The sequence below is a fragment of the Phoenix dactylifera genome, chromosome 2, assembly GCF_051530095.1.
Source record: "Phoenix dactylifera cultivar Ajwa chromosome 2, Ajwa_hap1_PhDact_Kaust_v1.1, whole genome shotgun sequence".
Classification (NCBI taxonomy): domain Eukaryota; kingdom Viridiplantae; phylum Streptophyta; class Magnoliopsida; order Arecales; family Arecaceae; genus Phoenix; species Phoenix dactylifera.
Window position 1 is genome coordinate 32,428,391 of NC_143191.1, and position 26,659 is coordinate 32,455,049.

At 35.5% G+C, this 26,659-nt stretch overlaps 1 protein-coding gene across 3 annotated transcripts; it reads left to right on the forward strand.

The window, feature by feature from the left end:
* Window positions 1–352: 352 nt before the first annotated feature.
* Window positions 353–26,315, forward strand: LOC103715984 (Threonyl-tRNA synthetase). Of its 3 annotated transcripts, none has more exons than XM_008803800.6 (21): window positions 427–828; window positions 2,386–2,497; window positions 3,668–3,793; window positions 4,035–4,094; window positions 5,893–5,982; window positions 9,817–9,891; window positions 10,172–10,300; window positions 10,391–10,480; window positions 11,818–11,906; window positions 11,987–12,083; window positions 12,180–12,266; window positions 12,598–12,682; window positions 16,170–16,264; window positions 16,383–16,415; window positions 17,873–17,959; window positions 19,049–19,141; window positions 20,916–21,008; window positions 21,088–21,309; window positions 22,663–22,734; window positions 25,020–25,091; window positions 25,968–26,315. In XM_008803800.6, the coding sequence occupies exons 1-21, from the start codon at window positions 548–550 to the stop codon at window positions 26,061–26,063; spliced, it is 2,184 nt and encodes a 727-aa protein (XP_008802022.2). In that variant the 5' UTR covers window positions 427–547; the 3' UTR covers window positions 26,064–26,315. The 3 variants fall into 3 exon arrangements, 2 of the variants coding, with proteins under 2 accessions (XP_088572062.2, XP_008802022.2); XR_015975329.2 differs by having other exon boundaries at window positions 436–828; window positions 19,449–21,008; XM_088715936.2 differs by lacking the exon at window positions 2,386–2,497 and having other exon boundaries at window positions 353–828.
* The last annotated feature ends 344 nt before the right edge of the window (window positions 26,316–26,659 follow it).

Below are 26,659 nucleotides of genomic sequence, written 5' to 3' on the forward strand. Positions count from 1 at the left end.
GAAGAATGAGCATTTTTAACAGATGATTATAAATCTTTGACAATAAAAAACTCACAACAGAATAATATTTGCACTCCGTGAAACAAGCCCATTCATACCTATTTAATTTTCATGATAAAGTAATGGCCATTACTTTTAGTTAGTGCTTCTTATATTTATTCCATTTTTTTCATGAATAAATATGAGAAAAAAATCCATCCACTATTTCTCTCCGTTTATAATATAAAGTTTAGACAGGCTAATAACAGAATTGCCATTTGCTCGAATCCAATGCAACAACCATGCAGGGCTTTCCGAGGACACCTCCGACTTCCCCCTATTTATTGAATTTTTCCGTTATGGTTTTTGAACATAAAATTGATAAATAAACCCCATATTCCTAAACCGACAACTTTCCTTACCCACAGTAGTAGCGTAACGAGTGAAACCCGTCGATCAGGCCAATAGAAAATGGGGAGTGCGTTGATGCCAATGACCTACTCGCACCCTGGAAACCCAATAAAAGGAACTCCGCCGCCGCCTCTGCGCCCTTCTCAAGCTAAGTTTTATGCTCCATTGCCTCCGCCGGTTGGTCTCCGTCCCGCGACCCTTCTTCGCTCCTCCGCCCCTCGCCACCCCTCCTCGCTTCCTCTCCGCCGTCCTCTCGCCACCGCCGGCGTCCGCCATGGGAGAGAGCCGCGCCGGCGAGGTGAAGGGCAAGGCCAAGCCCAAGGCCTCCAAAGACGATGCCTACCTCGAGGCCATCATCGAGAAGCGCATCCGGATGTTCGAGTCCATCCAGGCCCAGCAACTCGCCGAACGCCAGAAAATCAGCGGGGAACCCATAAAGTAAGTCTTCTCTTCGTTGGATGCGTACCTCCATATCTGGATTTAATGCGAGTTCTTTAATTTTTTTTTTTTACCCTTTTTTGTTGTTTATTTTCAATTCACATACTTCGAGATCTTAGATTCTTTGAGTTCGTATACCGGTATTCCAAGAACTGGTATTTTTGAACAATCTTGGTTAGGTCAGGGATGGTGGATCATGACTTGGATTCTTTGCTTTGATGTGGTTAATAAGATGAATGAGTTGGTTGCATTGGTTTTGATGTGGTTAAAAGTAACTCTTCTTTTCGGTATGCCTACCTCCATCTCTGGCTTGAATGCGAGTTCTTTATATTCTTTTGCCGTTTTATTGTTTAGTTTAATCCAGATATTTTAAGAGCTTAGATGTGTAGTCTATGATTCTTTGAGTTCGTGTGCTGGGATTCCAAGTGTTCTTGTTAGGTCAGAAATGATGAATTATGAGTTAGGTTCACTGCTTTGTTGTGGTTAATAATACAAATAAATTGGTTGGATTGATTCTGGGCTCTTTGAAATTGGACGGGAGCATCCAATTGATTTATCTTGTCCTGTCCTAATCCTTTTCTGTTACATTGGCAGAGAATGGTGCTAGGTTTTTATCTCAAACATGGTGATTAAAGATTATGATACTCAACTGTCTTTTGTGTTCTTTATTTCTTGGTGACATACAAGTATCTATTCTTTTACAGTGACTTCGGCCTTTTACAGTTCACATGGGCAATTGGAAGTTGAAGATGTGAAGGGGTGTTAAAAAGTTTAACAAGATTTAAGTTAGGGCTAATAGTTTTGCAGGGTAGGGGTGGGGCGGGCAAAGTACCTGTGACTTTCCATAGTGAAGGGGGTCAGAATAGGCAATCTTTGGCTTAGTGTATAGAGGATACCCTGGTGTGACTAATTTTATTTATTAAGTAATTGGCAACTGTTTTGAGTGGACAGGATGTCCTATTTCGTGCCAATGCAACTATGAAGTTTTTCTTTAGAATTGCTATGAGAATGGGAAAATTCACTTGTTATTCTATTAACCGTTTGTGGCTGCACGTTAAAGAAAACCAGAAGTTGTTATAATGTTAGAATTGTTAGATTTCATCTCATGTTCTGTAACTTATTAATTGCTTGGGAGTTAAAGATGGTCTTAAGCGAAAAATTTGGCCTAAAACTCTCGACAGTATTAGACGTAGCTTTGCTCGTGGCAGTCATTTCATTCAACTATCCAAGTGTGATTGTCAACGATATTTCTCAACAATGTGCAGCCTATGAAACCTTCATATCTATAGAAACCAAAGCATATTGCTTGAACGATTTTTTAAGGCAATATGGCTGAATTTGATAAAAAAATTGCTGGGAGAACTTGCGAATTTTTTTCAGACATTTGAGAATTTGACACCGAGCACCTTTTAATATTTCATCTCACAAACTTAACGGTGCTGATATCAGCCATTATACTTCAATTATTAATGATATACGTTTTCATATGGACATTGTTTTTGTCTGAAAACTGCATTTCACTTTTTACATTTTTTGCATATATATATCGCATTCTAGAATAACATTGCCCGATGGGACAACCAAGGAGGGCAAAAAGTGGATGACATCACCCATTGACATTGCTCAGGGAATTTCAAGTGGCTTGGCTGCAAGTGCTTTGATAGCTCAAGTACGTATTTGATTCATTACATCACTTTTTATATTTTACATGTTGTCATACTGGCTTTAGATTCCTCGATGGGCTTCTTTTGATGGGAGAATGCCTGCATGGAAGATAGTGAAAAGCTGAAAAATCCTAACTAACAAGCCATCTTCTGTCTGCCCAAAATTGATGGCTTGGTTATCCTACTATGCAGACTGAGATCCTTAGTGACATCACATGCTAACATATAAATGGATGAATAATCATGAACTGACTTAGCACTTGACATTTCACCACTAAAGGTCACTTTATTAATGACATAAATGGCTTTTCAGGCACTTTTACCCACGTGAATTGCTTTTTCATTGGTCAATCTGCTCATTCTAATTTTTATACTTACTGCAGATGCTGCTACCTGCGGCTAAACAATGTGAATGCATTATACGAGTTTGTTCTGCTTTTTCATCACTAAACTTGCTTAATAACTATTTCTTTGGTTGTAACTTAAAATCACCTCTTAGCTACATATAGCAAAATTTCAATCCATAGATCTCTGACATCAAATAGAAGTATTCTTTTCTTGGTAATTATATTTTTCCCTTGATGTTATGCCTCATTTTTCCACATCTAACAGGTTTGAAAATCTTGTTTCTTGTAATAGTATATTGCAAGGTTTTAAATACGAACCAAACCCCATAATTTTCCATCGGAAGGGTATGGCATTGCTACGGTAACAGACCGAAAATAACATATTTCTAAAATTGAAAAGTGAAAACCGTCATTACCCACTGGTACAGCTGATATGATCGCCAGTATGCACCAGTATGGCCGGTATGTACCAGTACAATTGTTTCGGTATCCTAGCACTTGTATTGGTGCCAATTTCATGCTAGAATGGCATGGTACCAATCATATCGTCTAGTTTTGGCTGTCTTTGGAATCACGGTATACGGTTTTTCTAAGCTAAAAAGGTAGATTGATTGATTTCATGAGAGTTACAGAGCAAAGAATATGCAAAAGAATATTGTTTTTGAGATAGACAATCAACTGAAACATAGGAATTTTAAAATGTTCATTAAAGAATTCTTCTATAGAATTTCCCAGCTGTTGCTTTTCTATGCTCACAAAAAAGAGATTCCGCTAACGTGCCGGTTGAAAAGTTCTTCTGATTTTTTTTTTTTTTTTTTTTGTCTTAAGGTAAATGGAACTCTTTGGGATATGACAAGGCCACTAGAGGGAGATTGTGAGCTGAAGTTGTTTAAGTTTGACAGCAATGAAGGGCGTGATACCTTTTGGCATTCCAGTGCCCACATTCTTGGACAGGTGCTTTCATGTTAGAGATGCAACTTCCTTCTTTTATACTTCTGCTGTAGTAATAAAACATGAAACTGCCCAGTCTAATGTTTTTTCATGTTCTTAGTCATAGTTCTTTTCTTTTATTTTCTTTTGAAATTTATTTATCTCCAGCATCCTTATGTTCATTCTGACCCTTCAGGTTCATAAGCAATCTGTTTACTTTTAGGTGTTCTTTTACTAAATTTGACTACTGCTCTTTTAATGGCAGTCTGTTGAGATGGAATTTGGTTGCAAGCTGTGCATTGGGCCATGTACTACTAGAGGGGAGGTAATGAGATAATAGATCTTGACATGTTGGTCATATTACCTGCAGTATCCTTTGTCTCTCTGAAGTTTATCGCTAGACTGATCCTATGCTTGTTGTCATGTTGCTACTTGCCCCAAATTTGTTTTTCACAAATAAGAGTTGGTAGAATCTGTGACAGTATATTGCAACATTAAAAAGATTGCCTGAGTAAATTATCAGTGCTTAGTTAAAGAAATTGGCAAAGAGGAATAATTAGTTATTAGTATTTCCATACATGCATCGTCAAAATCTTCTTTATCCACAAGCATAGCCCACATAAGTTTGATGTGTGCAGGTGGAATAAGGATATCTAATTTGTGGCAGACTTGCTTATATTGTTGTCATTACCATAACTTTGTATAGGTTGCCGAATTATAGATAGCTGAAATACAGACTGCTAGTAATGACTTTGATGCCTCGTCCGTGTGTCTCTAGAATCCTTCCCTTGATGGCAATTGCCCCAACTAGTCCGTTTTACTGAATTCTGAGATCTTCCCGACTTTTTTTAATGTTTTAAACCACCTCTTTTTTAGTCAAGCTGGTTTTACACTACTAAATTCTGTAAAAGGTGACATGCCAACCTTTATTAACTTAAATACCATCAATTTAAATATACAGATTTTGTAAGCTGGAGTACAGTTGTTCATGTTTTCTTCTAGCATGAATTACATATTTTATAATTTTTTTTTTAATTTTAAATTCATGCCTAAACTGGTAATTATATCATTTTGCATCTCATTTAACATCCTTATGTGTTTTCCTCCAAATTTTCATTATAAGTGCATCAGCCCTGCATAAGTTATGAAAGAAAAAAAAGGAAATGGCACTGTTTTAGATGGGAACAACTCATTTTACGACAGAACCTATAGAGGATGTGAGAAATACTTAACATCCAACTTATTTGGTGCATGGCAAATAAGAGATTTATCTTCTTTGCCCCATGGTTTTTCCAGATTTCAAGGGACATTGAGTGTTCGTATTGAGCCAGGGCTGTTACACGAGCAATCAAAGACTGGTCTCGAACGAGAAATAAAACAAGAGTCAGAGGGTAATTTACTTAATATTAGGATTACATGGTAAAAGAAATTCATGGAATTTGCATTAACCGAAAAATCTGTTCAGGCTTTATTCTGCTACATTTGTTGTAATTCTATTTCATTCCGCATGAACATTTTGAACATTCTAATCATTCCTTGATCTTTTATGAACAAAACCTTGTCTTGCAGTTGTACGGATCTAGATTCTGGCCATTGCTGGTTAATGCTTAGTTGCGTATGGATCAAAGTGACTGTAACTCAAACATGATTGAAAAAGATCTGATATAGTAGATATGGTCGCGATCCATGTTTTAGTGTCTAGGTCAGAAATTATGGATCCAAGTAAGAAATTACTGCTAAAATAGTTCAAAAAAGAGAATGGAATTGTATCCAACATGACTTTGTCTTCTCTATTTGTATATTATGGGCCAAAATCTTGACTACTATATTAAATGGATCCAATATGGATGGTGTTTGATTCCGTCCTAAACATTTATAGCTTATATGATGGTTGCACATTTTTTTTCAAATTATAGTGACTTTATTATATGGTATTACTGGTGGATGCTTCAATTTGCCTTTTGTTATGAGCACCATATTGATGTATCTGCATGCGTACTCTTTGCTTATAAACTTTCGATCTCAAGATGGTAAAAATTAATATTGAAATCTACCTCACATTCATGTTTAGCTGACTTTGGCATGTTTATGTGAACATATGATTTGATCTAGACCATTTGCAGGGTTTCTACTATGATGCATTCTATGATGACTTGACCTTGAATGAGGAGTATTTTGATCAAATCAAATCTCGTGCAAGCAAAGCTGCTGCGGTATGATTTTTACCCCAATATTACTCCCAATTTCCATGTTGTGTCCAAAAACTTTCCATGCATTCTGATAGTGCTTGATCTTGTTACTTGTATATAGAGCGATCCCTATTTTCAATTATTAATAATGGAAAGCTCTCTAGGAAGGGTCTGTGACAATTTTATTTGTCAGTTGTGATATTTCTAGAGGCATTCACATGCATTAGTTGATCATGTTTACATAAATAATCAAGGTAACATTACACTAATGCATTAGATTATCCTTCATGATAGCCCTATAACTTCATGTTTAACTCTAGTTGAAGATGAAAATAGTGTTAATTCGATGCTAGAAAGTAGAAAAGAATGTATCCAAGGAATTAATAGCGTCCGCTTGCAAATAACAAGGTTTAAGGTTTCAATTTCAAAGCAGATTATTTGCCATCCCTAGTGAACATGATTTTGTGTGTGTTAGAAAAATTTTGTTCCAAGAAAGCAAAGCTATGAAAAATATATTCTATTAAAAAAAGATTATGAAAATTAAGTACATATATAGGACACTTCTGGGCATGCTTTGTAGTATTGTTCTTTACAAACTTCTGCTATGCGTGCTTGGTCAGATCGTGCATTTGTCTGGTTTATGTCTTGCAAATGTAAACATTTTGTTATGATATGTAGACACATATAGGTGATTACGAATTGCAATTGTTCCTTGAATTTATATTTTTCACTCTTTTATTCCTCGAATGTTTTCACTTATGCTGTTGAGCATTACAAGTCAGCAATGTGCTTTTGTAAGTTACCTTTTTGCCATATTGAAATATTTGTTAAGCAATAAGAAAGCATCAATGTAGCATTTATTAATAATGAGTGTTGAGGACCAGACACATATTTGGAATCATTTCTGTTTTAATCACTTGTAAGAAGTCAAAATGGGTATTCTTCCTACACATTGAATTAGTTTAGCAACTGAAAGTTGGTGAGCAAAAGTTACAGTTACAGATATTGCAATAATTTTATCACAATATAAAACAAAGTATATGCACATAGATTTAAGGACTCTGAGCAAGATATCATGCTTTCTACTTTTTATGTTCGTCCCCTGCTCTTCAAAAGGACAATTCAAAAGAAAGGCAAACAGGCTTGGATTGGCAACAAGCAGACAGCTCTCTATCATAGTAGCAAGGGGGCTGTTTGCCTTAGCTACCACAAATAAGGCCCAACATATACAATCCATCCATGATTTCTTACGGAGAATGGAAAAAGTACACTGATGTCATAAGGATGCATGTCCAATACAAAAAAATGAGAGACTATCTCCTATACTCCTCTAAAGTAAGGCTCGTTTGGTCGCTCAATCACTTTATCTATTAGTATCACCATGTAGGAATGGAAGCTGATGAGTAGAAGAGGCACATTGGGAATTGGCAGAGCAATTGCTCTTCCTATTTTATGTTTTTGGTATTACTGCAAACCATCTAAAAGAGTGAGTACCAGTATCCAAAAAAATTTTAGATTGTGATTCCAATGCAGTGCCCCTGTCCCCCAGACTTCGTTGTCCATGTGCTTCATTCGATTAAAGTGTCCCACTTATAGAGGACCTATCACACTGATAAGCAGGCTGTATGCCCAGCAAACCATAAAGGTGGATAATGAACTAAGAATCTCCCACAATAAAAAACATGTTATGAAACTGCTGGTCAAACTTTCATTGAGAAGTAAGGGTTTGTAAGAGTAGGATAATTTTGTAAGTTTAAGGATTGGCTTGGTACCAAGTGCCAGAGTCTATGCTGGCAGTTAAGTGATCTTGATCCATGTTCTAACCGTGATTTGAGACCAGTGGTCCTTTATGTTGTATGCCCTATGAGATGGCCTTGATGTTCAGATTAATCACTTTGGGAGATTTTGCTCGACATATGATCTCTGCCTTATCCTAATGTTCCTCTAGGCTTATCCTTTATGCATAACAAGTTAATGAAGAGAAAAGGGCGAAGCTGTAGACTGAATCCTGTCTAGTAGATTTAATCTAATACGATTTTTATAAATCGACCTATGATACAAGCTGTGCGCTCAATTTTGTTGGTTAGAAAGGTAAAGGTAAAGATATCACCCCTTCTAAATTTAACAAACTTTTGCAAAAGAAAAAAAATTTGAGGAGTTCTGAAAACTTCATTAAGGCGCGCTATCCTACATGATGATGTACTTTGGGATGCAAAATATGATGGATATTAAGAGGTTCAGAGAATCAATCTCAAATAAGAAGGGAGAAGCAAAAATCATGGAGAAAGAAAAAATAATGTGCTAAGATGTAAAAGGGAAGATGCAGAATTTATCTACTTTATCTAATGTGAACTCCTCTAGGTTGAAGCCAGACTCTGGTGAAGCCTCCCATTTTTTCTAATAATGGGGCCTGCACAAAAGGCGTGCCTTGGTGCTTGCACCTAGAGAGAGAAGAGAACGAATCCTCTTTCCTCTCTTTGTTCCGTGCACAATTCCAATCCCGTAATTTGTATCATTAAAACATCAGTTAATTCATGTGCAAAGGATGTACAGATCTAGTTTAAAGAAAACACACAGAAAGCAAAGTTCTTTTCAAAAAGAGAAGCTTTCAAGAGTGAGCATGGGCATGAGAGAGAGAAGCATTTCTACTGGATGGCAATCACACGGGCATGCAATGCTACACTTTGTTGGACATTTTCATGTTTACTTTATAATGGGTTTTGTGTTAGTCAAGCTTGACTTAGATAGTTCATGTTCTTGGGCTTTTCTCAGTCATACATGCAGGCCATGGGAGGATAGGTCTATTTATAGGTGCCTTTTGGATATGAAAGTATTTATATGGGACAAGAGAAGTAATATTAGATGCAAACAGGTTGTGACAGTTTGGTTATATTGGAAACTACATTCGTCTGATGCGTGAAGAAACGGTGCCAGGATATCATTATTACAATATTTTCTTGGGAAAAAAACCAATTTTTAGATAGGTTACATTCTGAGATCCAATCAAACAGTTTCCATTCCTTTTCCAACACCTTTCGTGTATTAGTTTGATCGCAGTATAATATTGTAACATGGGGCAGACCATGTTTGGTGCTGCTCTCAGTAAGGCTGGTTAGTCACAAAAAATGACTATAGAAAATTCTATGGTGCTTTCTACAAAGTCTAGCTCAGGGCCTCTTGGCAGGGTTAAGTGACCATAACTTCTCACCTTGAACTCAGAACTCACTTGGACTCTTGTGTCAAGAAAATGTTGTAATGGAAATAAAATTTGATCATATTTGACTAATAGAAGAATAATGAAAAATCCATGAAGTGGGACTCTGATATCTTAAGGGCTGTTTTGGACATAATATGGGATGTTTGTATTTAAGAGTGGTTTCTACTCATGTTCATCATCAGTGTCACTGCATAGACAAAGGTTGGACATCACTGTACTTGGATATTTAGATTTCTTTACTGCTTTACGCTGTAAACATGAGGCCTTTGCACTAGAACACTTGGATGAGACAATATGATTCTTGACCACACTACAAAAGAGTGTACAAGTGCCAATATAGTTAGTGAAATGTTGGTGACAAGCAGGTCTATGAGATAACATAGATGATCTAGTAGGAGCTAATGATATTAGGTCAATAGCCACAGTAATTGCAAGTTATTGCAGCAAATAAGGTCCAATTACTGCTAGGAATCTTGGCTCACATGATTAAAATTTAAAAGAACTTTTTTAGTTGTATCAGATGGTTGACCTGCTAACATGTACAATATTTTTTCTAAACTGAATTCACTAGTAAAATTATATATGTCATTGATAGTTCTCTACATAGATAAATAATATTTTATTACAAATTCTTCTTGCAGGAAAAGCAACCTTTTGAGCGAATTGAAGTGTCCAGAGAACAGGCTCTTGAAATGTTTTCAGAAAATAAGTTTAAGGCAAGTGACAGTTGATATTTTTGCCATTTGATAGTTGTGGTACATTCTAAGTTGTCAATCTTTCTTAACATCACAATTTACCCATTGATGTTGGACTTTGGAGACAAAAAAAGGGGCATGTAATGTTTGCTTGTTGATACCAAGTTCCATATTTGAACTTTGAAGCAATATTCTATTGCGAAAATTCTTTGGTCAAATTATTCATGCTCATTTAGATTTTTTTTTTGTTCTTTTGCAATTTGGCATAACTGTATGTGGTGAAACTGCCAACTTTATGCAGGTGGAAATTATAAATGAGTTGCCTGAGGACAAGACCATCACAGTTTATAGATGTGGTCCTTTAGTTGACCTTTGTCGTGGACCACATATTCCAAACACTGCTTTTGTAAAAGCATTTGCTTGTTTAAAGGTGATTATTTATGTCCTGAAATGTAATTATTTAAATAACTGCATTTTGCAGTTGGTTTGCACTTTGCAATGCTAAAATTTGAATGTTCAGGCTTCATCATCCTATTGGAGGGGAAAATCGGATCGTGAAAGCCTGCAAAGAGTTTATGGGATTTCCTTTCCTGATTCTAAACGTCTCAAGGTATAACTCCTCATAAAGCTTGTCATGCTGGGATTGTCAAAAGGCTCTTTTTTTCTATCCTGCTTCCTCATCATATACTCATTTTTGTTCTTCTATTTGAGTATATATGATAGTCTTGGTTTTATTTTGAGTCTGTAGTATCTTTAAGATTATCTGGCAAGCTCCGTGGTCGGATGACAGACTCCAAACATCTCCACATCTGGAATGCTAAAGATACTCCCATGTTTAATATATCCATCCTCCTTTTGGTTTAGCCTGCATTCTAAGAGAGGCAAGAGAAGAACACGAGTCAAAAGTGGGAGTGCATTTATCAAATTGAGTAGATGTTAAGAATTAAATCAGATGGGAATCATCTCAGCCATCGTTCTTCCTCTCATACAGTCAAACCACATTTAATTGAAGGTCTTCATGCATCTTTCGCTTTTGCTCCAACAACACCCCCCCCCCCCCCCCACAAAAAAAAAAAAAAAAAAAAAAAAAAAAACCCACCCCAACCAGAAAAAAAGAAGAAGCAATTCTCCTATTCTTCCCCCTTTTTTCTGCTAACTGTACTCCCAGGCAGAAGATTGAACCTTGAACTGCTGCATCTGTAGTTGTGCCTTAACTGCTGAATCAGCTAGTATCATGCTTTCATTGCACAAACAATGCCAAAATGTTGCCTAGGATACTTGTGCATTAAAATTTAGTCAGACATTGAACTTGTTGAACATTTTTGAAAGTTTCCCAAATTGAATTTAGAGATTTCACTTACTGTTTTGACTGACACTGTCAATCATTAATAAAGATACAGGGGTATAAATACATTCTTAGCAAACAAAAAATGCACAAAGAATATTGGTCATCTATTTAAACTTTATATAAGTCTGTCTTTTGTTGTTGAACAAGGACTAGTCAACTAACCAAAGTAGAAAATCAGCATGTTCACTTCCTCCTTATGTTTAATCATGACATCTTTCTGTAGTTCTTACGTTATTATGTTTTTTTAGCTTGTCACTCCCTTGTGATTTTGTTTTCTTAATACTTGTGGCTTACTTTTTTTGAAGCATATGTTGCTTTGAACAATAAATCATTGTTTAATATTTAGATCTAGCTTGCAAAACAGTAATTTCATTCATATTTTACATTTATATTTTCTGTTAATGGGGCACGAGTATCGAGAAGAATTCTGCAGCTCTGTCGACCTGACTTGGATGGATTTCTGGTTGATTCTTGTTCTTGTAAAGAGGGGAATTGTAACCTTTAAATTTCTATGCTTTCTTCCTCCCTCATGACATCACACTTGAAACATATTTATGATTTTTTATTGTGTTAATCTTTTTTAACCTTTCCCTTTATAGGAATATCTCACCCAGTTAGAGGAAGCAAAGAAACGCGACCACAGATTACTGGGACAGAATCAAGAGCTTTTCTTTTTCCATCCCCTTAGGTAGCACAAACTTGAATTTTTCATCCATGGTACCTCGCTGTTGCTGGCATATAACATTCTTTTTTCTGGAAAAAAATCAGTCCTGGGAGTTGCTTCTTCCTGCCACATGGGACTAGAATTTATAACAAGTTAATAGAGTTTCTGCGAGTACAGTATAGGGACAGAGGCTACCAAGAGGTTAATTTTCTATCTCTACTAAGTACTAACTGATACATAAGTTTGTAAGTTGGTTGCTGGATTCTTAATGTCCCTTTTGTTTTACTTGGTTGTCAGGTGTTGACACCAAATATGTACAACATGCAACTATGGGAAACGTCAGGGCATGCTGCGAACTACAAAGAGAACATGTTTGTTTTTGAGGTAATATGTTCTTCAAGAGCTGTTTGATCATGTTACGATGCCCTTGTTCACTGCTTTGTTAGGGTGTGGACTTCATAATAGTCCAAACTCTGACTATCCATGCTGGATATTATGAAGTTTATGATTATACATGCACACACATACATATTTACATAGACCTATATACATATATGTACATGTTTATGTGCGCGCGCGCGGGCATATATATGTTTTTCTATATCTGTATGCATCTCCATGCGTACGTACATCCATATCTATGTGTATGTACGCAATGGTGTGCTACCTGGTTCACATTTCATCTAATTTGTTAGACTTAATTTGTCAAATGCAGGTAGAGAAACAAGAATTTGGACTTAAGCCAATGAATTGCCCTGGCCACTGTTTAATGTTTGAGCACAGGGTTCGGTCATATAGAGGTCAGCTGCTTTCTATATAATTATATGAATCAGTATTTTCAATAGTTCAGCAGTTTAGGTCATCTCATGTACTTTTTATGTTCCACAACTTATGCAGACAAATACCTTGAGCGATGGTTGAAGCACTGTTGTCAAATTATTGTCAATGTGCCAACTACTTTTGGCTTGATGATTAGTGTTTGCTAGACTAGATCCTAGCTGCATTGTTTCCATAGGCACAACGGCATATTGATATGATAGCAATTTTTTTTCTTCTCATTGCATTAAGTGAAATGGCTTGTACTATGTTGCTGGTGTATGACCTTATTTGCCTAACAAATCAAAATTTCTCTTTCTGATGATAAGGGAATAACCAATCAACAATGTCATGTGCTCAGGCTATTTGCAATATGCAATTTTCAGTCTGAGTGACTTTTAATAAGTGATAATTTTTTAAATATTTTTTCCTTTTGTTATTCAAATTTCTGTATTTAAAAATGTTATTGGAACATATTTTCTTGTGTAAAAACTATATGTAACTTTAATGCAAAAGGGTTAAGATTTTAAGATCTAAAATTTTTCTTCTGTGTTTTGATGTTAGAGAAGGGTGTTTGGAAAGTGTTTTTTTTGAATCTTTGAACTCATTTCTTTAGAACCGTAACATGCTAAGTGCTTGCATGGAAAATCCTTGATTTCTGTGTGAAAAAGCAGTTAATAGAAATTAGTTATGTCACTGTAGTTGTATTATTTACTTTATATATACAAGAATGATGATTCACTTTCCTACTAATTAAGTAATATTTAGGTTGTTTACTGTAATATTTTTCTGTGTTATTTGGATTGTGGTAGCTTTTTGATTGATGGTTTGTTTTTTGTCTCCTTTCCTAGTATCAAATTATACATTTCTCGATCAACATGTTACGTAGCTATTGATGCCAATCCATATTTGTTACCTTTTAATTACAAGTTTACAATGAGCAAAAGACTAATTACTCACACAACCACGTATATATCCTACACACACACACACTCACTCACTACAAGTTGGCTAGGGTTAGATGCATGAAAAGTGAAACTACTACTCTTACTACCACCTTCTGTTGTGACAAATGGTTTGTGGCAAATGGTATGATTAGATAAAGGTGGAAGATTGCTTTCTGCAACAACTGAAAAAGAACTTTACCAGAATTTATAGGAATGAGTTAGTTAGGGAGTTGGCACGATTTCCATAGTTTCATTTGAATACCTCAAGTAGAGATGGATCTAGAAATGATGAGAAAGGGTAAGTCCTTAGTGGCATATTGAATACCAATCAAATTATGGAATATTAAGATGAATTTGGTCAGGCTGATAAAGTAGCTTATTCATTAGGATCATTGAGTCATGACATTTATGAAAGTAGTATTGATTGAAGAAGTATGCTCCTAAGTTTTCATAAAAGTAAAGATGATGCGTGAATTTGCACCAAGTATCTCGGGTTCAAATGTGTGAGCCACGATACAATGTTCTAGGGAAGGTTCACATTTTGTGAAATGTGTCTTGTATTGTTTGCATACAAGTATGGAACAAGATGCAGCACACCCCCTTTAACTACTCATTGTCCGCCAAACTGGATGATACCCCCCACATATAATACGACATGTGATACAAGGTTGAGACAATACTGTATGGTTGAGATTTCAAACCTTGCTACTAGGATAGGATGATGGAAAAAGAAGATTATGAAAAAATATAATTTCTTCTAGCCATGCTTTTTTTTTTTTGCTAGGAAAGTTATCTATGGTGGTATATTTTCTTCCTTAGGCAATTGTTGGAAGTTTTTTTAAAGAAGGAAGAATCAGTTGCATTCTTTATTGACTTGAAAAGCCATATGTTAGGGGGTCCATGAGAAATAATTTGGAGGCATGAAGACCATGCGGACAGGTATATTCAGAGTGTAATGGGCACATATGAGAAGCCACGAGAGGCATTAAAAGTCTATGCAGCAAGATTAATGAATCTACATGCATAATGAAAGTATGAAACCACATCAAGGGTCAAAAGTAAGCTGATATTTCTGTACGGTTGTCATAGACGAATGTACATCTGATGTTATAGAGAAGGCTCCATGTTGTTTGTTATTTGCTTTTGGCATAATCTTAAATGATGAGACTAGGTCTAACTAAATGGTAAGTGCTGATCAAGCAGTCGAAGAACAAGGGCCAAAAATTAATTGAACTAAGAAAGGTACATAAGCAAGGTGACCATACAAAAAGACAGCTATGAGAGATCATAGTATGGCCATATTTCTTTTTAAAAAATTGGACCTATTATATGTAAACATTAAAGAGAAAAATTAAGATGTATAAAATTGATTTATAGGCTAATTATGAAACATGAGGTACTTTGGGCTATTATGGTTGATACAATCCTTTGGACACTTGAGGGAAGTTTTGTCAGATGATATTAAATACAAAAGATTTGTATGGTCCATAATGTTGGGCAATAGAGAAAGACATAAGAAGGCAGATGAAATGATAGAGATGAGAATGCTGAGGCAGATGCTTGGTAAAATCGAGAAGGATAAAACCTATTTAGGATATACTAATGATCCGGGGTGGCTTTTATAAGCTGTGGGGGTTGGATTTGTGTAAAAACTCAAGATCATATATTGAGAAGATGACTTTGAATAACAAAGAAGAGATTTGCATAAAGAATGCAGTAACAATGGTTTGTGGCCATTATTGAGAATAATTTTGCAAAGAATGATATACAAAGTTGACTTTAGAATTTGGAGTGAGGCTTACGTTTATGATTGTGGTTATAATTGATGTCAAGGTTTGCTGTGCTGGGACCAGGGCTCGGATTGGTTGCCCGGCGGCTCGGGTCGATACGCCCCTTTACCAATATGTGCCAAGCCTGTACCGACACAGTAGAGAAGGTGGGAGAGAGGGAGAACGGGAGAGAAAAAGAGAGAGAGGAAGGGGGAGAGAGGGAGGGAGAGAGGAGGGTGGTAGAGGCCGGCAACCCGTGCGGAGGAGGGGCTTTGCCCCAGGTCCCCTGTTTCATTCGAAACAGAGGTCCTAGAGGGGATCACTTTTTTATTTCGCGATTTTCCTCTCTCTTCCTTTCTCTCCCTTTCCCTCTCCCTTCCTCCCTTGCTTGCTCTCTCTTTTTCTCTCTTTCCTTCTCTCCCAACGACTTTCGTTTTGGTTGTTGAAACCGTCTCAGTCTGCTGCCGGTATAGCTCGGTATGCCCCGAACTGCTCGGTTCGGGACAATTCCGCCGACCATGATTGATGTGCATCCAAATATAGCTTCAAGAAATATCAGAGGTTTTATCTTCAACCAAACAGCTACTATTAGTTATCCAAGAGATCCTCAAAGATCAAATGTTTATTAAACATTAAATTTTGTAAGAATTTTTTTACTCTTAATCTAAAAAATTCATTTGTATTTAGTGTTTTCCAGGTTTCTAGAAAATCCTTCCCACTATGTGAACATTTGATTATTTGGATTTGGTTTGCAGAATTACCTCTTCGGCTGGCAGATTTTGGAGTGCTGCACAGGAATGAACTTAGTGGTGCACTAACTGGTTTAACACGTGTTAGAAGATTTCAGCAGGTATCATCTCTGTATTCACCTCTGTGATTTTGTTCTTTTATTTTTTTTGCTTAAAATTCTTAGTTTTTTACTTGCTCCCAAGCCTTTGGCATATTTCAACATGCTTGTTTTCTTGCAGGATGATGCTCATATATTTTGCAGGGAAAGCCAGGTTAGTTGAAATTGATTTATATGAAGAATGAAGAATATCCCAATGCCTCAGTGCATTACATGCATTACAAGATCAACTAATTCATATCTAGGAAATTAAAGATTTAATAGCCCTACCACTGGTTTATAATAATTATCAGTAACTCTTGTGTCTGGGGATTGTGTAATTTTGTCAAGTAAGAAATATAAGGAAAAGAAGCAATGTGGTTCAGTCTGGATAATTCTTATGAAGCTATTTATATTCTAATATGCCATGTTCTAGCTTCTTTAGAATCTTTGGAAATGTATTTGGATTGATCTGCAGTTAACCTTTTGATAGTTCTGATCCCATATATCTGGGGTACTTACACAGCATTAACAACGGAGAACAGCGATCCATTACAACTTCTTTCTTTTTCTGTTTTTGAAAAATGGAAAACTTTACTGTAGTTAAGATGAGTATGTACTTGTATTTTTAGGTTTTTTCCTGTGCCTAACTACTCATAATCTCGGATTTTATTGTTAAAATGGCAATAATGTCTACATATTGTATGGTCACTTTAATGTGCAGTTCTTGACCTGGAGTTCTCTTCTTACTATTATCTTTTGTATGCTTGCATTTGCTATAGAACTATATATGAGACATGCAAAGATTTATAATCAGGATAATGTATCTTACTGTGTTCAAAAAAAGAGAGTAACGGAACCATAGTATGTTAGGTCTAGGCATTTCACCATAGTAATTATGTTTTGCACATTCACGTGGTTACCGGATTTTAAAATCTTAACAGTATATAAAAGATCAATTATGATGTTCCTTGAATTGATTAAATTTTATTAGTTACTGATTTACCTGTTTTTGGCTGATGATTCTTTGTTACATTGTGTCATAATGTCAACAAAGTTTCTTCAGTTTTGTTTTCATGAACTGCAAACTTTTACTTATTTTGCACTTGTTGTTTCAATAAAACTGATGTCATTTCCCCAACCTGCACGAAAAAGGTGGCTGACATGTCTGTTTAGTAACTTATTGTAAAATAATGTTGTGGATTTGATTGAGTTACACTCTCACGACGTGGTGGTGAGGCTCCTGGGTTATGGTTTTGGTACATCTTGCTGCTTTAATTGTATTAAAAGATGGTGTCCTCTCCTACTTTTTGTTTTATGCTTCGTAGTAATGAGTAACATGTTGCCTATATGAAATACAATTTTATTTCATGGTTGAATGGGAAGTTTGACATATTCAATCATAACAGATGAAATATAATTAATGGCATCATCACAGTTCTCACATTCATAAGAAGTCATGCTGACTAGCATTTTTGCCTCTATTGCCGCATCAGTTACATCATTTGTTGTTATAAGCTGTCTTATTTTCTAATCTATTTGGCTGATTTGTATTCTTAATGAAAATATTCTCGAGCCTTGTTAGTAATTTTACTCTCATCTAAGGTTGATCTTGTTTCCCTATGACTACAGATCAAAGACGAGGTCAAAAGCGTTTTAGAATTTATTAGTTACACATATGGCATATTTGGATTTACTTTCGAGTTGGAGTTATCTACGGTAAATTACTTTTTCTTATTTTCTGCATATATCACCCTTTTTTGCTAGAAAAAATATCACCTTTTAACTAGGAAATATACAGCTGATTTTAAATCATTTTCTTTGGTTCATGGTGCAGATTTGCCTATGCTTCTTGGTCTTATCTCTATGCTATTTGATATTACAGATTTGCTAACCCTGTTATTTTCATATACATCTGTCCAATGTATTATTGTTTTTTAGGTACTGAAACCCTTACTAGAGTTTAGCATTTGCTATACTTGATAATTAACCTTTGAGGATGTTAACCATTTTACCTTAAAGAAAGGAAAATAATAGTTGTTGTATGCAGCCCCCATGATCTGGTTGCAACAAAACGAACCTTAGAAACTAGTTTTCCCTAGAAAAGCCTTTTCTGATTATCTGTTTTGCAGGAAATACTTAAATAATGAAAAAGTGTTTCGATGTTTGCTGGAAAGTTTGACTTCTCGTTCTCTAGAAAGAAATGCCAGAGAAAGAGATTTTGAACTTAAGGGATTAGCAAATTTGTCTTCCTCAACTCGTAAAATTTTCTGGCAAACCAAACGTATCGAAAACTAGATTTTCCTTTTCCACTGAAAGAAACATATTCGTGATATCACTAAGTTGAAGTTATGATATTGTTTTTTATCTCCCTTAACTCATCATATTTTTGAGCAAACCAAACAGATCAAAACTTAGATTTTCCCTTTCCATGCAAGAAACATATCACTGATATCACTAAGTTAAAATTGATTTTTTTTTTCCTCCAGACATCCTGTTTATGTTGCTTGTTGCAGCCCTTAGCTTTATTAGCATGGGCATTGTGTGTGTGTGTGTGTGTGTGTGTGTGTTTTTGGGTAAAGCATGGGGCCATGGGCATTGTGGTTGAACCCAATTGTCTTATCATGATTCTGGATTTTCCTTTTTCCTATTCTGTAACAGTTCATGGCAGTTTATAGCCCTTCTCTTTGATATTTATATGTCAGACTGGTAATTAATATATTATGTCACTCCTTTCAATGTGTTTTACCATTGACTGAATGAATAAAGAACTCTGCATTTTATTTATGTTGTGTTTCTAAATTGTAGCGGCCAGAGAAATACCTGGGGGACATAGAAACATGGGACAAAGCTGAGGCTGCTCTCTCTGATGCTCTCAATGAATTCGGGAGGCCATGGCTGGTACTTATATCAGAACTGCTACGAGTTTTTCTTTTTTAAATTATGAAATCTTCTATATTTCCCTTACGAAGAAAAAATCCAAAATCCAAAAGGTTCTTTTTTTGTCATTCTTTCTATATTGTAGTTGTAAGAGGTGATTTTGGTTCCTCATGCCCAATTTGGAATATGTTGCATTCACTAAAAGTTGAAAACTGGACGGACTTGCTTTTTTTTTTATATAAATATTCAATGTTTCTGTGTTAATGATGAAGCAATATAATTGTGTTGAACATTTTTGAATTTTATTTTCTTGCATGTATTTATGCAGTTTCCCTCCACTGCAAGCTTTACCAGGAACCTGCTCGAAATAATTGCAATAGCTATGCTCTTTGCAAAGGCGTCAAAACATGTTATATACACTCCACAAACCCTGCATAGAAAATGAAACTGTTATTTTTCATCTCCTTCAATGTGATTCTATCCATATTCTTTTTAATTTTAGTTTCATTGGCAGCATACTTTTCCTGTTAACTAAAGAAACTCTCCTTGTTCTCCTGTCACTTGCAAGAAAAATTTCTTCTATTTGCAACATATTGTTCACTCAAATCTTCAGCTGTCTTCATTTCTTTGTATGAAGTCATTTATTCTGACAAGGGTGTCCTTTTGTCAAATAACATATTGAGGAACTGTCTGATTTTTGACGTACATGTCTTGTCAAATTTGTCCAATCACAGTTTGGACCTCACCTCTTACAGAAACAAAATTCCATAGTTTAACGCCATATATGTATCTGAAGGTGATGAATATCAAATAAGTTGTCTCCTTTTTAAATTATTGAGGGTTGTGAATTGTCAATGCTTTCCTTAGATCTACCTAGTTCTATTTTTATTGCTGCAGTACGCATTTTTGATATTCTATCCGATCGACTGTGCATGTTTGCTAGATATGCACCTTTTATCTGTTTAGAGTATTAAATTTGTAAGTTGCTAATGTACAGCTGTTTGGACTACTGGCGTATCTTACTGCCATATAGTTTTTCTTATTGCTGCTAAATTTTCAGTCCTTCATTTGGGGGATGCTTGCTTTTCAGTATCTAGTTAGTTTGAACTCACTGCCAGGCACTCTTTATGCATTACCAGTCTAGTCACTAAAAATTCTCTATTTGCAAGTACCCTTTGACTTTGTTGAGTTGTTCCCAAGCTTGGAACTAATAAATATTTTGTGCTCAGGTTGGATGCAGGTCAACTGTTAGGATTTACTTTCTATATGTTCGATGTGTTCATTAATCTGAGAATTTTGGTTTCTGTTCTCCTGACCCAGTCCTTGTTTTAGCAATATTGATTTATTAGATTTTTCACTAGAATACATAGGCATGGTAAGAGATAATGGAACTTCAAACTACCACAAGTATAAAGGATCATGTAATATTAATGTAAAATATCACCTGAAGTCATTAGAGGTTCTTGTATTTGTATGGCCATCTGTATTTCACTACTTTGTTCATCTTACAAGTCCTGTAACTTGTCTATTCTCAGTTCTCATTTGTTGTATTTCTCTTTGGATTTTTATGACTCGGAAAAAAATTAAAATAAAACTCATGATTCTTCAGTTGTTGAAATAGGAGATCTGAATAGTAGTGCCATATATGGTCATTCTTTGTATCGAATATGCATCATCTCATAACAACTTCCACTTTCATTGCACATATCCTATTGTAACTCTACAGTTATGATCAGATATTAGGCGCCAAGTGGTAGTATTTCTGTACCTACTTGGTTATAACATTTGCATGCAGATCAATGAAGGAGATGGTGCATTTTATGGACCAAAAATTGATATTGGTGTTTTTGATGCCCTAAAGAGAAAATTTCAATGTGCCACTCTACAGGTACCAAGTCATAGGATACATGTTATGGCTTATGACAAAATATTTTTCTGCTTGTCAACTTATGGATGTCTTATTGCAGTTGGACTTCCAGCTTCCACTTCGTTTCAAATTATCATATTCGGCAGAAGATGAAAAGAAAATGGAAAGACCTGTGATGATACATAGGGCTATCCTAGGTTCTGTCGAACGGATGTTTGCTATCCTTTTGGAACATTATAAAGGAAAATGGCCCTTCTGGCTTAACCCTCGCCAAGCGATTGTTTGTAATGTAAGCGAAAAATCTGAAGATTATGCAAAACAGGTAAAAAAACATTAGCATAGATGCTCATTCCTGTAAAGACCTCTATTTGATTCCAGCAGGTTGTACTAGAAACTTATATTTGGTATTTTGAAGATTGGTGGGATGTAACCTTGCTGTAACGTCTTCTTACTGCTATTATCATCATAATTGAAGTCACCATTACTGTTTGAGAACTTCTTTGAACATGCCTGGTTGAGGACTGCCTTGGCATCTGTAGCTTTTCCTAGCTTTTAGTTTGTTTTTCTTTTCCATTTTAGTCTTAGATTCTTATGTGTACCACAAAAATCTAACCAACTTTTTTGTATTGGAGATTGGAAGTTGTGCCAATGTCTTTTCACCATATTTGGATGTTTTCAAATTGGTTTTAATTGTTTAAACTGTATTAACATTAAACAAGAAATTCTGTAATGTATGGCAAACTGCTGATTCTGATGACTTATATTAATTGAAAAGCTTCCCAGTTTTATCCTTTTCCTGGCCAACTTGGTAGGAGAGAATTTTGAGTTTGTTGAATAATTCACTTCACTTTAAGCTTGATTTATCTGCAATATAATGCAAAGAAAAAACTTTAAAAGATATCTGCTAAAGCCTTGTGGCAACTGCTACATCTTGCATTTTCTAAAAATGAGAATGCTGAATAGAACTCTTTCTTCAGATTTTTTTTTTTAATTTTCTGTTGTTAAGTGTAACTCTTACTTGCAGCACATGTCAACTGTTCATTATATGATTCAAAGTTTACAAAATCCTTGACATGAAAATAAAGTTCCATGTTTCTTAATTGTCCACAATATTACTTTGTTGGGAAGATAAATACCTGTAAATTGCAACTATCATTTTGGAAGAGTTATTTCTGTTGTAAGCATGTAACAAAAATAGAATTTATTAAAATTTCATGTCCAAATGCCTGATGAGGCCAGTCTAGCTTTTGAGCATTTTTTCATGCCATGTTATATAATATTGTGTTGTTGCAACCTTTTGTTTTATTCTATATATGTGTGATCCTCTAAACTGGATGCTCAAGTTTTTTTGTCTGCTCTCTTATAGTGTTTGATTTTGTAAATATGGGAGTGACTATAACCTTTGTTTCTCAAGTATTTGCTTTGCGGATGAATTGCTTCCTTCTCACTCCCTGCCTCTGCTCTCTCTGTCTTTCTTCTTCCTATTTCTTGTAGTTTTTTCTTTTGACATGCACCATCTGCCTTACGAGTTATCTTCTACAATAAAACAGAAAATTCCTCTCTTTCTTTCTCTTTTCATTTTCTTGGTAACCAAAAAAAAAATTATATCCATTTCATCTATCATTAACATTATATGGACTTTCTTATTATTTATCAATTTTTTTTGCTATTATAGGTACGTGACCAGATACATCAGGCTGGATATTATGTTGATGCTGACATAACAGATAGAAAGATCCAGAAAAAGGTTTGCTATTTATTTGCCCATTAATTATTTCTCCTTTGTTATTTTATGCCTGTTGATTTTGGATACTTGAATGCAAGGAAGTATATTAAGGCTTGTTGGTTATTATCACCATAAATGCTGAAATTAAGCGTCTCTTTACACTAACTAGCATTAATATGAGGTGCTTGACTGTATATGCTGCAACCCTGATCTCTAATTGTTGTTGTCTATGTTAGTCTGAATTGGGAATGGTTAGGTTGACCAATTCTAGGGGCTGTTTGAGATAAGAATGGACCAGGATAACATATGCATACATATGATTAGCAAGCGCAGCTTTATGGTTGATCATAAAGTTTTTGTGCATTTGGACTTGTTGAACTTGGATTATTAGTATTCGAGATTTCTTCAATTGTTACATTTCTAAAGGGAATTTTGCAAATTTACTATTTTGCAAATTTAGTCCTTTTTCTTTGCAAGAATGGCCCAATTTTAAAATTTTTTGATGCTTTTGCTTGTGCTCCAATCAGATACATCATGGAATTGAATGCACATTTTCTTTTTTACAGTGAATGAAGTTGCTTGTTATATTGAATGCACATATTTGCTGAGTGCTGAATGCAATGTATTTGTGAGGGAGGAGCAGAAGCATCTGAAAACATCATAACCTGGGCGTTCCTGCAAAACAAAATAAAAATAAAATTCGCACTAATTTGTAAAACTGATAACAAAGTGGGTTCTTTTTCCTGCAAATCTCTTTTTAAATTGCTAATAGAGATCTTTCTGAAAAGGCTTGTAAGTAGAACAGGCTTTACTCATATCGATAAAATTATTAAGGTTCTTTACCTGTGATCTTCTGTGAGACATTTTTCATCTTGTGTCAGAAAAATTAGTATATTATGTTTCTCTGATAAGAGACATTCGTATCCTTACCTCCACTGAACTTTTATGGCGGGGACAAAGTAAAGAAAGTTGCCACCTCCATCCTCCAGAAGGAAACAGTTTGTCATTTGCATGTATAGTTGCTTAACCTAGGCAACAGTCCAGCCCCATGATCATCATTAAGGTTGTAAACTTCAAGGTTATTGCTTTTACAGTCTCATAGATTGCCATATGTTCCTCTCTGGTTGTATCTGTCAAAGGAGAAATGTATGGTGGAAGGTCATTTAATAATATTATCATATTTGTGATTCTCAATGCTAGTCCTTTCAGATTTTTAGCATTTAAGGCTTGATATTCTTGTAGAAAGAAATAGAAAAAAAAAGTGCTGGTAATAATTCAGCTTAATGTAGATAAGATGGTAACTGATTTTGCTTTTGTCTTTTTTTATAAAGGCTAAATATAGGATTTGCATTGCAGGCATAATTTGCTTTTCCTGATCTTTTTCATGCCTTCATATTAGTGGAAATCTTTCATCCTCACGGAAACTCAAGTCTGTAAAACTTTAAAGTTTTTAACAATCACATGCTAATTAATAGTTATTGTAAGTTGATGTGAGAAATACATAGTTCCTTCACTTGGTCATCTACTCGATCTCATTATCTCTATGCTGGCTAACATGGTGTCTGCAAATATCCTTGAATATTTTCACATAGTTAGCAAATATGCTTCCTTATTTACAATTGCATGTTTTCAGTTACACAGACCATCCATGCTCATTTAGCATACTCCAGTTCATGCCCTTTTTCACGAAAATCAGTGACGTCAATGTCGTGCACAAGTGCATAGACCATTAGCTTTTTGGTTTGAGTTTGTTTCCCCAGCCCTTGATTATATTTCCAGGCTACCATATCATGACCACATATAATCATAGTAATTGTTTTGCTCCATGTACCTGTACTTTCGTTGATGCAGAAGTTATGAGTCTAAACCATTAAAGTAATAACAAAACTTTGACATGGTATTAATGCCGGTGCACATGGGCTTACATGGAGATTGTATATCACCTGCTCCTATGCAATATATGTTGCTTAATGATGAACATGGGTCTCAGAAATATAGTTCCAGTATCACCAATAATTTGCCAGAGCGAGTTCTTATAATAGACACTCCATGCATAGTATCTGCTTAGAGTTACTCTCTTGTGTTCATTGGGAGAGGCAAATTTTATTAATAATTCTCGTTTTTTTGCATTTATTATTTAAGATACCATATGTTGCCATGCTATGGCTTGTCATATGAAATTATTTTAATGTTCTTGAAACTCATGAATAATGAAAAACTCATCATGAAATAATTATATGTCACTCTAGTTGATGTTATTGTCTTTCACATCAACTGAGCATTATCATATATTTAAATCTCCACAGGTACGAGAGGCCCAATTGGCGCAATACAACTATATATTAGTTGTTGGTGAGGAGGAAGCAAAGACTGGGCAGGTTTTACCTCACAACTTTTGATTTGGATTTATAGACTATAGTACATTCGTGCCTGTGTCAAATACTCAGACTGTACCCACCCTATTACTTGGCAACCTAGTCTAAAGTAGCAGCCATTATTACAGTATAACAGCCATTTTAATGGTTTTGGGCCCTCTCCGTTATGTTATATAAAATTACAGGAAAAATAATGGCAGATATAGTGCATTCTTTAGCATTATAATGGTCCGTTATAATGCAAATAATGGCCATCACCACCAGTCTGCTTCTTTAAATAAGATATTGTTTTTATCAAAAAATATTGTTTCTTTTGTATATTCAAAGTTTTTGCATCAGTTTTCCCTCCAAAAGGGCTTGCGTGGATTGAAAAAATAATATTTTTTCTCAAGCGAATGGTGATTGGAGAGATAGCAACATTATTTCTGTTATTGCTCACTATTTTCCATTATAACGTTGATGCTCAACCGCTGTAATGGTGATTATTTTGATTATTAATAACTGAAATAATACTTTTTGAGGCAAAAATAATGCTCATTGTAACACCATTATGCTGTCAATGTTGTGTGCCTGTTATCGCGGGATGATGCTATTGTTGCAACCTTCCTTTGGTAACTGTTCACATAGCATGAAAAAGCTTAGTAGTTGAATTTCAACAGAATACGTATACTGTGTTCGCTTATTGTGATGGCATTTGGTTGGATGGTCTCGTAGTGTGTGAGTTGACTGTTCCAATAAGTTTGTATATTGTCTGCTGCTTTCACAGGGATGCAACATTGGATGAGAACAGAGTTCTTTTATTGATCAAGGAATATATACTACATTCTAAATTGTTATTCAAAATAAACAGTGTGCTTCTAATTGCCTTCTAATGTGCAGGTAAGCGTGCGTGTCAGAGATGGTTCAGATCATTCCACAAAGAGCATGGAAGCTCTCCTCACACATTTAAAGGAAGAAGTAGCAGCGTATCATTAAATATTGAAGGCTGTTTTGTAGGAGCATATATTTGAATCAAATCTCTCACTTCCTATTTCCTTCATAATATTTTGTATGCTCATAGGGAATGTGTAGAATCTCACTTAGAGAAAGTGATTAAATTACCAATTCTACATAATTTAGTTGACTCCATCGCAACAATAGATTGGTTGGTGCCCTTTTTTTGAAGGCTGTAATTGATGGATTGAGCATGAACTTGTGAATCAATGAATCGTTTCATATTTGCCATTACTGAGAATGGTGATGGGTAGCCTATGGGAGAAGAAGGCATTTTTTTTTTCTCGTTATTTGGTGAAGCAGTGGGCTTACACCTCGTACGCGACGAGAATAAACAAACCCAACAGCATCAGAATATATTCTATCTCTAAGATGTTGAGGGTAGTCTGCAGTGGTAGTCCATAAACATGAGGAATGATTGGCCAGGAAGAAGCCACCCAGTCAGCAAGCCTGGAGCCCTCCTTGGACACGTGGGATGCTCTCAATTCAGTCTGCCCCTGATCATGTGCCGAATGTCCAGAAGCCATGCACGTGTGTGTGGTTGGCCCAGCCTGTTGACCCATGTTAGTTTCTTTTAA

Excerpts from the sequence above, each read along its gene's own strand:
- LOC103715984 (XM_008803800.6), top strand. The coding sequence starts at position 548 with ATGCTCCATTGCCTCCGCCGGTTGGTCTCCGTCCCGCGACCCTTCTTC. Across the intron at positions 16,265-16,382 it reads GTGTTAGAAGATTTCAGCAG|GATGATGCTCATATATTTTG; the intron begins GTATCATCTCTG and ends GTTTTCTTGCAG. Across the intron at positions 19,142-20,915 it reads AATTCGGGAGGCCATGGCTG|ATCAATGAAGGAGATGGTGC; the intron begins GTACTTATATCA and ends ATTTGCATGCAG.